This window comes from Leptonotus elevatus, chromosome 2, assembly GCF_054856555.1.
Source record: "Leptonotus elevatus isolate MCC_2025b chromosome 2, RoL_Lele_1.0, whole genome shotgun sequence".
Classification (NCBI taxonomy): Eukaryota; Metazoa; Chordata; class Actinopteri; order Syngnathiformes; family Syngnathidae; genus Leptonotus; species Leptonotus elevatus.
This window is the reverse complement of record NC_141240.1, coordinates 29,841,817-29,855,879: the sequence shown is the minus strand read 5'-3', so window position 1 is coordinate 29,855,879 and position 14,063 is coordinate 29,841,817. Positions and strand designations below refer to the sequence as shown.

Sequence of the window (14,063 nt, the reverse complement as noted above, 5' to 3'; positions counted from 1 at the left end):
GAATACGCAAACAATTGGTTATGTGATTTTCAGGAAAACTAATATTTGTACGCTACTCCTTTGCATATGTGGTTTAGGGTTGAGTTCTCAAACATTATTGGATCAGGGACCCCATAAACAATTCAGTCGTTAAATTAAAACAAATAAAACACACTCTCACGTCACTCAAATGCTATAAAACCATTTACTGTACACACAAGGATAAATAAAATAAATATCTGCTAACAAGTTTGAACACAAAGTAACAAGAGTAATTCTTACTTGTTTCCTGTAGGGGGCGATGATGCCTATGTCTCCAGGCGAGATGGTTCCCAGGCCCTTTTTGCCACCCGTCTGCAGCAGCTTCTTCACATAGTCCACGAGAACGAGCACCTCTGCCCTGTTGAAGAACGACGGGCTGGTGGACTCGCGCTCGTCGATGCCAGTCACGCCGTGGAAAATCACTGGGAACTCCTAACACAAATGATACAGAGTTGTTATTTGATAAGACCTTTAACTCATTCACTCCCAATGATGGCTAGAGATGTCCAAAAAATCATTTAAACTATTTCTATTGGTTTAACTTTTTTTTTTCCCACTTTTGTTTGAATTTTTTTGTGTGTACATTTAGAACAGGCATGCGATTAAAAAGTTGAATCGCCTGACGTCCCTAATTTTTTAATCTTTTCTATTAATCTTTTCTTTAAAAAATAATTATAGATTATTACAAATTAGGGGCATCAGGCGATTAAATGTTTTAATTGGAATTAACCGCATTACTGCACAAGTTTTTTTCTTTTTTTAAATAAAAGATTATTAAAAAATTAGGGGCGTCAGGCGATTAATTTTTTAAAACTGTAATTAACAACATGACTTCACTAGTTAAAATGTTTTGTTTTTTAAAGAAAAAAAGATTATTAAAAATTAGGGGCGTCAGGCGATTAAAATTTGTAATTGTAATTAATCGCATGACTTCACTACTTAACTCACCATTAATCAAATTTTTTTATATCTTATCTAAATGAACAATATTTTTTTTCTGGGTTTCATACTCTTGTTAACAAAAGTGGATTTTTTTTAAACTAATAGAAATAATTCAATAGAATTTTACGTCTAGAGTTAATGAGTTGATAACAACCTGCATCGGGTCACAAGTATATTGTTTTTTTATATTGATATTATCAATATACAAGTGTGACTTATTTGACTTATTTAATTTGTTACGTGAACAACTGATTTGTATGTCAAAACCGTGTTCCCCATTCAAATTGATAGAAATGCTAATGATCCGTCCAGCCTTTGAAAAATAGTTTTTTTGGTCATTACATTATCTTTACATTCCCGTAGCTCGTAACAAAAAATGTGGCTGAGTTACTTCTTTCTTTTATTTTTTTACTCAGTTTTTGTACAAAATATAAAGCCCCACTATACTTTTGTTGGCCTGACTTTTATGAACTCGGAAACATTACCTGTTTTTCAAGGTATTCCCATTTGCAGAAGGAGTTGCATTTCATTTGATCAGCGCAGGCCTGGAGCTCTCCGTCATAGAAGAGTTCATTAGGAACCTTCAGAATGGCAGGATGGGACCTTTTGTAAGAGAACAAAATGTTTTAAAGCAAACTGGAGGGTGCGTCCAGGAAAATCAAAATGGCGTCTGATAGAACACCTGTAATTGCGCAGCAGTTTTGTGACAAAGAGGTCATTAAACCCGTCCTCCTTCTCGTACACTGAGGAAATGGTCATCATTCTCTCCAAGAGGGAAATGCCTACAAACAGCAGAGATACTGTAAGCTTTCATGTAGTGCATACACAAATGGCTAGTATATGGACTCGACTTACCCAATCCATATCTAAGAGCAAGAGGGGATGCGACAATGGGTCCCAGCTGCTTGTGGTCTCCAGCCAAAACCAACTGGCCAGACTCTGGGTTGAGCAGCCCTTCAACCCAAACACATTCAATAAATACTTTAGACAACAATTTGGTCTCTTTTTGTTGTTGTTGTTTTTTTGTTTATTTTTTTACCAGCCAGTGGGATGATACATTCCGTCTCTGTAGCATGTCCGGCCTCATCCACAAAAATGTGAGTAAAATGACCCATGGGGAGGTTTCCTGTGACCAACCTGCAGCGGTGACAGAAGAATACAACTCGCTGGCTTCACCATCGCTAATGCGATCTCAGATTTCCAACAGTAAGAAGATAATAGTTTGACTATAATTAATGTGATAAGTTCATTATTTTTCATGATCAATTAATACCTTTAAAAAATAATTTTGCCACTTACATCGACTGAAGATGACATCACCTGTACTGAGGAAACCAGTAACGACTCGGGGTGTGCCCCCCAAAAAAAGTTATTCTCATTTAGTACGATTCAGAATCGATTTTAAATGTCCCAAAATCAATTTGATTGAAATAATTTTATACTGTCTTGCCTTTGTCTGTGTGTGCCTTTATTTGGCGCGCTGTTCATGTTGTACCCGATTTGGCCACTGAGGGGCAGTGTGGTTCCACGCGGTCTAATACACTGTTAAATTGTAGCCACATTAGAGAGAAAAAAAAATCACCATCAAGTTATTCCAATAAAAGGTTGGGTTTTTTTCAGCGTGGCGCCGTTCTTGAGTGATAAAAATGCTAATGCTCAGACTGGAGTAGATCATTATAATTCCTTGCACATCTATAGATTGAAGCAAAAATAATTGTCAATCAAATCATTTTGAATCAAAAATCTATTCTAAATGGAATCAAATCGTGAGACATTCAAGGATTCCCACCCCTAGTAACGACCAATCATGCCTCAGTTTGCTGAGCAAGCCCAGAAAACAGGTGAGCCGTGATTGGTTGTTAACCATTTCCTCAGCACAGATCATCTTCAGTCAACAGCAAGTGGATAAATGTGTTTTGAAAAATAATTAAGTTATCAAATTAATTCTGGACAAAATATTACATTGTTACTGCTGAAAATAGCTCAATGAGTCAAGTATCATTTTAAATGAGACATAAATAGTAACTTTTTAATTAATTTTATACGAACAGCTGATTCTTCAGATTTACTCTATTTTCACCTAAGAATGTCAGACACTTTTCAAGATAGCTAGGAACTGATTTTGAATATAGTTTTCATCTTTACATAAATCTATACAAAGCGTATGCTGCAACGATGACAACCCGCCCGGTGAAGTGTCCAGTGCAGGCTTACATAAACACAATACACATACGACATAATGTACATCAACAAATGGGTCTGACGCTACCTTCCAGCAGTGACAAGAGTGGTGACCAGAATTCGATAATCCATCAGTTTCTCTTTGGAAGGAAACACGAAATAGTCGCCAACCAGGTTAGAGTAGGGCTGTGAAGTCATCACAAACAACATGCACACAAAGGTCATACATGCAAAAACGTTAGTACAGTATATTTTGCTGCAATGTGTGTTACTACATTTGAATGTCCACCAGAGGCCACCAAGATTTATATCCTCTGCATTTAAACTGATTACAATTCTTAAATTGTACATTTAAATGAACGCACACAAAAATGTGCAAGCATCTTGGCCTCACTCGGGCCAACAAAAACGTGTACATTCACCTTCCGAACTTGTCTGCATTGCGGCAGGCCGAAACATGCGTGTGGGAGTGTGTGCGGCATCTAACCTGGTCTATAATTTTTTTATTTTATTTTTTAAAACGTTCGCTCTGACCCTTTCAACAGAATTCCTACAATAGAAAATTATATATCATCACCTTCCTATAATCATGGCCTAAGACATATTTTGGCACCATTATATATTTTTGCCTTAAACATTCTCATGATGTTGGTCACCTCTGGTAAAACCCGCAACCTCCTTAGTTAAATCGATTAATTCAATCCTACCCATGCAATGAAATTATTAAATCACTGTTCAGTTATTTGTTGTCTGGGGGGAAAAAATAGACCTGGGCCATTATTTTAGTTGGGTGACAATGTTAGATATGAATGTTGTTTTAACAGAAAAATCTGTAATATAGCAGGATCGCGATAGGAAAACTGCCATATAGTGGGGGATTATAAAACACTGGAATCTTAACTTGAGTTAAATTCGTTAGTAGCCAATGTCGTTGCTTAATCGAATTGTATGTCAAATACGTTATCGCCAATAAAATGAACTGAAAAAACAAAATGGATTCCAACCCCCGATAAGCCACAACAAACACTTTATTTAATTTGTTATTTTTTTTATAAAGAAAATCTAAACTGGTTTTCTAGTGTAATTTCATAACTACGATACTGAATGTGAGCATTTGTGTGTTTGACTGTTCATCCTATTCAATAAAACTGTAACTGGCAATTTGACTTCACTTGAGTGGCGGCGTATCTGAAGCTCGCTTGGAACTCAAATATTGGTTCGCAAAAAGCAAAAATATTGACCCAGCGATGACAAAAAAAAACATTAAGTTAGCGCACTGATAAGTCAAGTCAAAGCTCCACGGTACTTGGGCATCAAAAACTTGAAACAAAATGCGCCTTACTATTACTCGCTACTAACCTTGATGTCCTCAGGGACACACTGCGGCTCACGGCTGCTGGCATACATGCGGTACACCTTGCTCTTATTGCCGTGGCCCTGGAGAATCCTTGAGCAGAGGATATCTGCAGCACTGTTGGAGGGAGCGCAGGCGAGAATGTGGCAGTCTTTGTGGAGCTTGTCGATCTGTTTGATGGCCTCCACCAAAGTGATGGTTTTGCCTAAAAAGGATAAAGAATGATGTGTGTGGACTTCACATAAGCAGCACCGTGATATTTACCTGTGCCGGGTGGACCGAAAACCAAGTACGGAGCAGGTTTGGAGGTGCCGGCTACAATATGGCAAACGGCTTTTTTCTGCTCTGTGTTGGCCTCCAGCTGTCTGTCGTAGAAACTGACACACACACACACACGAAGTTGAAGAAAATCAAGTCCAAACTAATATTCAGTACTAAAATCTAAGTACCCTAATACTTTTTGAACATACATTATTTTTCTATTCTTCTTATGTTCAGAATGATGGGGAGTAACAACAGTCACTGAATGGAAACTGAACCCATGCTGCTTGAACACAAGTCAGGCAACGAATGAATGAATTGTAATGGGCAAACTGCTAAAACAAGAGAACCATGTGATTTTGTTGACACAAAATAATCACGTAATGGCGGAAAAAAAGTTGTTCAAACATGATAACCGCAATCCCTGGGTGACCTTGGGGTGTTTGGAGGTAGCTGACAGCTGCAATAACCAACCTCAGTGAACTGGTCTGTTCGTGGTTCTTGACTTTCCAAGAACCCTTCTTTTTTTTTTTTTGCGTACTACAAGACTGAGCCGGCTGAGCAAATGCAAGCTGTCGCTTTGCAAAACATGTCCTGTGTCATCTAACTTTTCTGAGTAGAGGGGACTTTCTCTTTTGGGCTGGGTATACGATGACTGAATGTAATAAGAGGCAGAAACAAGGACAAGAGATCCTCTTTTGACTTTTTTCTTTGCTAGTACCTATAAATATTCCTGAAAGACAAGATTCTTCTTCATTGCATGTAGGGCTTGGGGGAAAAATGTCGACCAAGTGAGATAAGTCGGCTTTAAAAATAGGTTGACTGGTGTTTTCTAACCCTAACCCGGAAACATGTTTGGGCCGTCCATGTTTTATACACTGACTTTTTTTTTCTTTTTTTTCAGAATTACGAATTATGTGATCTGTTATGTTGTGCACCATATTTTGACCGAATAGCGGACGTTATTTGTCTGCTTACTGACTTGTTTTTAAGACAATATATAGCACATTGAGCTTCCCCAAAACACTGGAAAGTAAGTTCCGTGCGATCGAAAAAGCACTTGGGCTGTAATTATTATTTCAAAATAAAACCTGCCAACTTGGTTTTAGGTGTTCATCACTTAACCAGTAGAGGAGACTCATCGACTCATGCACTAAACGTTCCCATAGAAGAAGACAAGAACAGGAAGATATTGTAGCTAACACAGGCAGCTCCACTCGTTTACCCATAGATTCTTGTTGAAACGCCATCTGTAAGTGACTTTTAAGATACCATTACAGGCGTAATGTAGATATGATGTGTGTGAACTAAATGGTAGTTAGTGTTTAGTTTGTTTACCTTAAGGGGTAACCGTTAGCGTGCTAATGCTAATCGCAATTGCTAACCTTTTGGCCAATACCCTTGTTAATCATGGAATAATGTTGAAGCATTGTCTGTAAGAGACTTTTTCAAAGACACTATTGTATTTGTAATGTATATATAATGGTTTATGTGTGAACTAAATGGTGGTTACTACTAGTTAGCGTTTGCCTTAATAGTAGTAATAGCTAGCGCGCTAAAGCTAATCGCGATTGCCAACTGTTTAGCATAGGCCAAGTTTGTTGGTGTTTAATAATGCACATGTATAGAAGATAATCAAATAGGAGTACTTATATCCACTCAATTCAATTTATATCCAACCTTAGTGGATTACTAAATCGATAGGTTAATCAGATTTTTAAAAGGTTTGATAGTGACAGCACTAATTGCCTGTGGACAAACTGGAAATTATTTTAAGTATTCATTGAGTTACTCACCTGAGTTCGGGGACATCAGCTACTTTCTTTGAAGAGAGGCTGGCTGGCGGGAACAACACCGTTTCCAGTTTGAACTTTGTTGCAAAGTCTACTGCTCTGTGCTGCACACGCAGAATCAGCCGGTTGAAGGTGAACTCCACATTGAACTTCATGCCATCAATAAAAATATTCAACAATCTGTAGGCACATTCAAAAACCACGTGATCCTCTAACACTGGCCTCGCTTCCGGGCTAAGAGTTAAGTGAAGACGACGCTTACTGTGAACTGAAGCCGAGTTTGACATAGTCCCGCTCTACTTTGTGGACATAACCGCAATACTTGTGTTTTGTTTCCCCTTGAGGGTAAACCAGCAGCCTATCTCCACGTAGCACAGACGGGCGGTTCTCAGAAAGACCAGGTACCTGAAAGGTGAATATCACACACACATAATTTTGTCACGCACTGATCTTGTGTTAAAGACACTGAAGTGACTGCATAGATTTATTGTTAAATAAATTATGTATGAAGGTAATTGCTGAAAATGTGCAAAGATTAACAACTACAGTATGTAGTACACAATTGTGTAGCTAGCTAACGTTAATTTTTTATTTGTCAATGTGTTTTTAGGGTTAAAGTTGAACTCTACACCAAGCAAAGTTTTAACAATGTGTAATTTTATTTTAATCCAACACCAAAAGAAGCATCAATAATCTGTGAAAAGTAGGCCAAAAATAACATGAATAAATAAGTTAACCTTCAGAATGAGTAGCTTCTTGTTGCTCGGATCTCTTTCCATGCAGGCGTATTCCATGTCACTGTTGGGTATGAAGTATCGCCTGATGTCCATTTGCATCTGATGCTCTTCCAAATACAACAACTCATGGAGCTTCTGAGAGTATTTGTTAAAGCTCAAAGGACTGTCCAGCACCCGACTTGAAAAAAATAAAAGCAAAATATGTGGAACTTAAGCAATGGATAGCAAGTATACAGACCAATGTCAGTTTTTATGATATTAAAATAAATGAATAGCTAAATTTCACTTTCTCTACTATTGGGACTTTTATCCATCTCAGTTGAATGAAAAAAGTTATGTCAACAAAAAACAACTGAGATCATGTGGTTGCAAAAGTGTACACACCCTCTAACTGGGGATGTGGCTGTGCTGATATTACCCAACAGCACACAACTGCCACCAATTAAATTGCCTCCGGTTAAATAAAGTTCAGATATCCGAGTAGGCTTCTGTCAGTCAGGGCAGTAATAGATTTTAATGATCAATGAACATTCCATTGCGGGGAGGAAAACTGTTTCTGGTTGTAAAAGAAAGTGGGGGTCTGAGTGTCTGTTAGTGGGCCGGATGTGTTTGTTTGCAGTAGCAGAGGTTTACAAGCCATTTGTGCCCCAGTCACAGAATGTGATGAGGATGATGATATCACCAGTGGAAATGCAAGGACACAAAAAATAAAGAAATGCACAAATTAGACAATCTAAAGCAGTTAATTTTTATTTGGTATTAATCAGAGGGACAGGTGTGTGTTGACTCATTAAAATAAGTTTGAATGGGATTGGTTCTGAACACAGTTACAGTATGGGAGTATGCACTTTTTTATGGGGTTTTGCAGGTTATGAGTGACAATGGTGGAAAAAGTTTTGAAGGGATTTTTCATGGTCTCTGGTTTATCATTTGAACAGTGGGGTGTAGATGATTTTTAAATAAAAAAATTTAAATGCACTGGATGCTACTATCAAGCATTCAACCAACCTTTTATCAACGGGAGGGTCCATTTTCAGGAAGTTGATGCGCTCACCTAAATAGCTTGGAATCTGGTAAGAATACAGCGGGGTCACATTTTTCAGCTCCATCTGTGACAACCTGAGACAAGGAAAGCATATTACCGTGAGACAATATCACAATCTGTGCAAGTTGTATAATATGCACAATAGGGGTAAAGAGTTTTACAGTAATCAACAATGAATTTTATAATGAAATGATTTAGTTTTGTAGTAAGCAGATAAAGCCATGCCATAAAGTAATGCTTACTATTCTAAACTTGAAAATGTACATTAGCGACTGATTATGAATATGGTATAGAAAATAGAAGTAGAGAAATTTATTATACTGGGAAATATAGTAAATAAAATGTGGTCTCAGTATCAGTTAAAGACCAAGTTTGTAGATTTATAGTTAATTCCTAAAAATGTCCATATGCTTGATAAATGTTTCTGAAGTTTTTAACTTACCCATCAGGCGGCACTCCATCCACAACTTGGCAGTCCGGGTTGCTTTCTTGAGCAACAGGACGGGAGCGTTTGAAAGGAGCAATAGGTTTCAGCTCCATTCCCAGCGCATTCAAATAATGAACTTGTATATAGCGCACTATATAGAATAAGGCTTTGGGAGATTTCTGCTTAAATTCAAAGGCCAACGTCACTGGATAGTTCCCAGCATGCTCAAGATGGTAGTGAATCTGGACTGCATAGCTATCACCTGGAAACAAAATGACACTTAGTCATACAGGGAAATAACTAGGGTTGTAAAAAATAAAAATTGTTTCGGCAATATTACAGTGCACAATTCTCGTATTGATTTAATATGCAGCCAAATCGATTTTTTTTTAAGATCAATATTCAACAAAATGTTTTAATTAGAATTAGGGTTCACACTTTAATCATGGAAGTATATTATATTAATGGAACATTAAGCCTTAAAATTGGATTTCAATGCTGTTCAAACATGAAACAAAAATTGCAACCTGTTTGTTAAATACAGTGGCTCACAGTTATAAGCCTGAAGTACATTTTCATACAAATCTTACAGTGTACATGTACAAATTTACTGATTACTATTTGAGTTTAAAAAAAATATATATATATATATTTTTTAATATCGCTATAATTGACTAATAGATTTGTATCGTGATTAATCAGTATCGAATTGAATCGTGACACAGATCGACTCACAAGCTACTAGGAAATTCACACCCCGAGAAATAACAGTCCAAGTGTAAAAACGTAATCACGGTGCAGTTGTTAACACTGCAACAGGGGGCCAATCTAGCAGTTTTTTTTGTTTTGTTTTTTACAAATAGGACCTAATGTCATCATGGGTATATCTTCACAGGGCGCCCAATTTCACAGGGCATTTTCCCGCCCTCACATGCGGCGCTGTCCCAGACGGTGTACTCACTACCCTGCTATAGTCGGCACGACTGCGGCGCTTGTTGTAGGATTACGTGGCTATAATGAGCCAATCAAACGGTTTGTTCACTGGAAGAAATTTGCGGTATGAAAAGACATGCGGCATAGCTTGCTCAAAAGCTGTAAAAATCGTAAATCAGGAAAGAAGAGATTTTCAAAATAAATTGATAGAACAGCAACCTGTTGGGTTTCATGTGTCTTTGCAATAGCCTTTTTGACCATTTATGACTGAAAGGTCTCCTAATGAGTGGATTAACACATTAGCTGTTCACAATGGCCTATAGTTTTCAGGCTGCATTCGGGTTTGAATTTCCCGCCCTCTGTCTGTGGATGTGACGTCAAGTACGCGTCGTGCATGTGAAGAAGGACGTGCGCAGTAGCGATTTGAAATGGCATTTTCAGCATTCAGTAGCTTTGATTAAACAGCATTTCCAAACCAAAGACATCACATCCTTTGACCAGAACTTATAACAATAGGTTAACCGAGTGCTGCACAACTGAAGAGCAAACGAATGTTCCCTTCCCTCGATATAGCTTAGATTTGGGGGGGGGCAACGTAATTGAGCATTTCTGCAACGTTTCGGTTGTAGAAGAATATTTCAATGCAGCTGCTGACACATTATTGAAATGTGCAATTATTTACCAGTTGCGATTTTTTATTATAGGCTTAAGTCGCCTTCGTGTCAGCAGAAACCGTTTAAGTGGGCTGAAGTGTTCCCCGCCCCGGCGAGGTTAGTGAATGAGGAGGTCCTCGTCCCGTACTCAGCAGCAGACACGTTGGTTGCTAAAAATTTGCTTATTAAATAAAATAAAAATCACTATGTCTTAGCAAAAAAATAAAAAATAAATAAAATCAAGGCTGGCGGCAAAGAGATTTTGAATAACAGTGAGTAGAACACGGACTTTTATGCAGTATTCTGGAAGTCCCTTCTCTCCGATTGGTCAGGAACTGTGCATTAGAATCTTCCCACGATAATTTACTGTGCACTCTCACAAATCTCTTGTGTATATTTGAAGCTTCAAATATAGAAACCCAAAAGACATTTTATTTTCAACACTGATTTATTGATCTCGCCTAACTATTGAAAATGTCACAACAGAGTAAATGTGATAAAGAGAAGACATTAAGATCAAAACATAACGCTACGTGTCAAATGAAAGTTGGATTCACAGAATTCAGATAGAGCAGGTGCAGCTAATATATTCAAAAAGAAAAGCCTTCTTTCTGACCTGGTTTGAGTGAAAGTTGATTTTTTCGGGTCACTTTGTGCTCATCCTTCAGAGTGAAACAGCTCAGCTTGTGCAATGCAGTGTAGTAGGTAAAATGCACCGTTTGAGTTCCAGTGTTTTCCACTTTTAGATTCACAACATACTGTAAAAAAAGAAAAAAAAGGTCAACATGAGCAAAAACACATTTGAAAGTACGTTATTTTCTTCTGTTACAAACATTTATACAAATTAATGACAAAAAATATATACCTTATCCGTTTCCACCTCTAAGCAAAGTAATCCATCAATGAACTCATGGTCTGACGTGATGCCAATGCCATTTTTATCAGAAATGAACTGAGACCTTCGAGATGAGAAATAAAAGGGTACAGTACTGCATCATAGGGGAACAAAGTGGGAGGAATCGGAACTTCAATTCTCATCTTTAGTCAACTTATCCTCCCAAAATTGAGCTCTTGAATTGATATAGGACAAACAAAATGACACTTGCTGGAGCATAAATATGAGCAAAGGCGAAACAATATTCATTTTGGTCAACACAGAACTGAGAAGGAAATCAATCTGTGAATTAGCAATGGAGTCTTTCCGTCTGAATGTCTGTTTGTTTATTTTTTGACTTGAAGCAAGTGTCATACCCCGTACATCGAACATCAAAATCATCTTAAGCATCTGACTCAATATCCTGTTTCTACTCAGACAATCTGCTTTACATGAATTACTTACCAAGACGCACACATGTCGGAAAAAAAAAAATCATACAATTTCCACTCTAGGTGAACTACAATTACACAATAAATCACATGAAATCATTCAGCTCTAGTCTCCACAGTAATATCATAGGGGAAAAAAACATTTGCAATGCATTTCATAAAATCTACCGGTAATTCTAATCTTCAATATCATCTCAAGAATTTGAATAAATAATTAATTAAAAGCACTGCTAGCCATTTTCAAAGGGTAGGGGTGGGAACCTCTAAGTACATCACGATACGATACAAGGCTCACGATAACGATTATCTCACGATACCACGATTATCGATATATTGGCCAGGTAATAAATCCACGATAAAACTACTCAAGGCATAAATTGATGTTTTTTCAATGAGAAAATTGTTTCTTTTTGTACCATCACTGAAACACTATTTAAACAGGTGTCTTCTTCACAGTGAGTATTTGAGTGTATTTTTTTTTTAAACAAATACAAATGTCTTCTTAACAGAGACCACTTTCTGTGAACAAATTTGTGTCTTTCTTAAACACTATTGTCATGCAACATGTCAGTCAGTTACATAGTGAATTGTTTCATTTTATAAACTGTGACGATTTTTTTGTGTAACATTGCAAAAGTAAATAAATAAAATTACTTAAATATTAAATCCAATTAAATCAATATTAATATTATTCAAAAAGTCGAACCATAAAATATGTTTTAAAATGTTACGTATGCAAAAAAAAGTTGCTGGACAGATAATAAATGTCTTACAAGTAAAATTAAGCTCATGGTCTTTTTCACCTGAAGACTTTAATAAATTCCCCGCCACTTTATGAGGCGCTCCCCCTAGCGGCCTGCCAAGTAATTGCGCAATAAGTAATGAACAATGGAGCCGTTATAGTGGCTGTATATTATCTACAAATATCGCGATACTTGCATAGGCGTATCGATAATCTATCAGGAGACAAAGTATCACGATATCGATATATCGTCGCACTCCTATTTCAAAGCACAGCATTGCGCAAACACGCCGTGACATGAGTGTGGCTTGTGTACATGCATGCGTGGCTTGTCCGACTTCCTACGTTTTGGCAGTCTAAAGTCTAAAAAGTCAAATCTTTCCCTCATAATCGACGTGACAAGATGAGAAAACACCCTAATCTTTCATCTTCATCTCAAAGGATGGCGGTGGTTCGGTAGATACGTACATAGAAATTATGAGCAAGGAACGTTCTTTTTCCAATTAATTTGTTCAGTTATATTATCATTACAGTATGTGTTATTATCCCGTGGACAGATGTTGAGAATTAGTGGAGTTAAAATACTAGAGCAATGAATCTGGTTTGTCCAATGTTTTTGAGGTGTGACGTCCATAACAAACAAATTCTATCAACACATGGAACGTGCTTATTAAGGCAACATGAAAAACCTTCTCACACCTTACAGCAAGCATACACTTCAAGTACATTACTTGTTGGGTCCTTTTACCTTTCATTCTTGAGCTTTTCTGTAAGACACCTGGCAATCTTCTTATTTTCTTCTATTGCAGAAAGCGGCGGTTGACCTGGAGAAGGCTGTGCGTCGACAACATTCAGGACCATCGCTGGTTTGGGTCTCCTAGGTATGTACCACTGGTCCACTAATAGCTCTGTGATCTGTGCACAGCATCACTGTTTTTGTACTGGCAACGAAGGAACGTCACGTGATCTCTACTCAACACAGTTTTTTTATATTCCTGAGCTCACTGGTAATCATTTTATCAAAACTTGTACTATTATATATTTTCAAAAATGTTAAACTTTTCTGTTTCAGTGTATTTTCTCAATCAAACACCTTTGCTGTCAACTCAATGTTATAGACGAAACCATGACAATATGTATAACTATTATTTACACATAAATATTTGTGAAATTAGAAAAACATGAAAACTATTCAAGTTTAGGCTTGAAATAAGGTAAGATTGTGCATATCCATACCGCAGACTTGACGCGAACTTTATCTTTGCGCACGTTTATTTTATTCGATCGTTTCAGGGCGTACAGGACCGAACTGAAGTTTGGCACAGCGATCTCTTGATTTCTAAAAAAGTAAAAGAAGAAAACAAATAGGCAGTTAAATAACACTTGGACGAGTACACTAGTATAGACACAGAGACCGTTACGCTTACCTTGCTTTGAACTCGGTGTTGTAAATTACTTTCAGTTCGGATCGAGCGCTAATGGATGCTCGATCGCTTTCCCCTAGAAACACAAAAAAATCGAGGCCAGCTTTAAAGCTTGATTTCTTCTTGTCTGGCATCCTGTCCATGTGAAGCTCCTCGCTCGCTTAAATACGGAAGTCCAAACGAAACAAGACGAGACGCTTCCACCGAAGTCGCCGCCCTGTCGC

At 37.5% G+C, this 14,063-nt stretch overlaps 1 protein-coding gene across 2 annotated transcripts in view; it reads right to left on the bottom strand.

Moving 5' to 3' along the window:
* LOC147179534 (putative RNA helicase mov-10-B.1) overlaps positions 1-14,063 on the bottom strand; it is a 15,862-nt gene extending 1,799 nt beyond the window's left edge. Inside the window, exons 1-18 of one of the 2 annotated variants that reach the window (XM_086069479.1) lie at positions 13,843-14,063; positions 13,652-13,754; positions 13,164-13,330; positions 11,213-11,306; positions 10,964-11,105; positions 8,777-9,023; positions 8,298-8,408; positions 7,290-7,467; positions 6,815-6,957; positions 6,556-6,732; positions 4,763-4,875; positions 4,504-4,703; positions 3,233-3,330; positions 2,003-2,100; positions 1,819-1,917; positions 1,646-1,745; positions 1,449-1,566; positions 262-453 (exon numbers count right to left, since the gene is read on the bottom strand). In XM_086069479.1, the coding sequence (XP_085925605.1) occupies positions 262-453; positions 1,449-1,566; positions 1,646-1,745; positions 1,819-1,917; positions 2,003-2,100; positions 3,233-3,330; positions 4,504-4,703; positions 4,763-4,875; positions 6,556-6,732; positions 6,815-6,957; positions 7,290-7,467; positions 8,298-8,408; positions 8,777-9,023; positions 10,964-11,105; positions 11,213-11,306; positions 13,164-13,330; positions 13,652-13,754; positions 13,843-13,982 (2,520 nt within the window). In that variant the 5' untranslated portion in view covers positions 13,983-14,063. The remainder of the gene's footprint in view (positions 1-261; positions 454-1,448; positions 1,567-1,645; positions 1,746-1,818; positions 1,918-2,002; positions 2,101-3,232; positions 3,331-4,503; positions 4,704-4,762; positions 4,876-6,555; positions 6,733-6,814; positions 6,958-7,289; positions 7,468-8,297; positions 8,409-8,776; positions 9,024-10,963; positions 11,106-11,212; positions 11,307-13,163; positions 13,331-13,651; positions 13,755-13,842) is intronic. The other variant, XM_086069481.1, reaches the window with a different exon arrangement.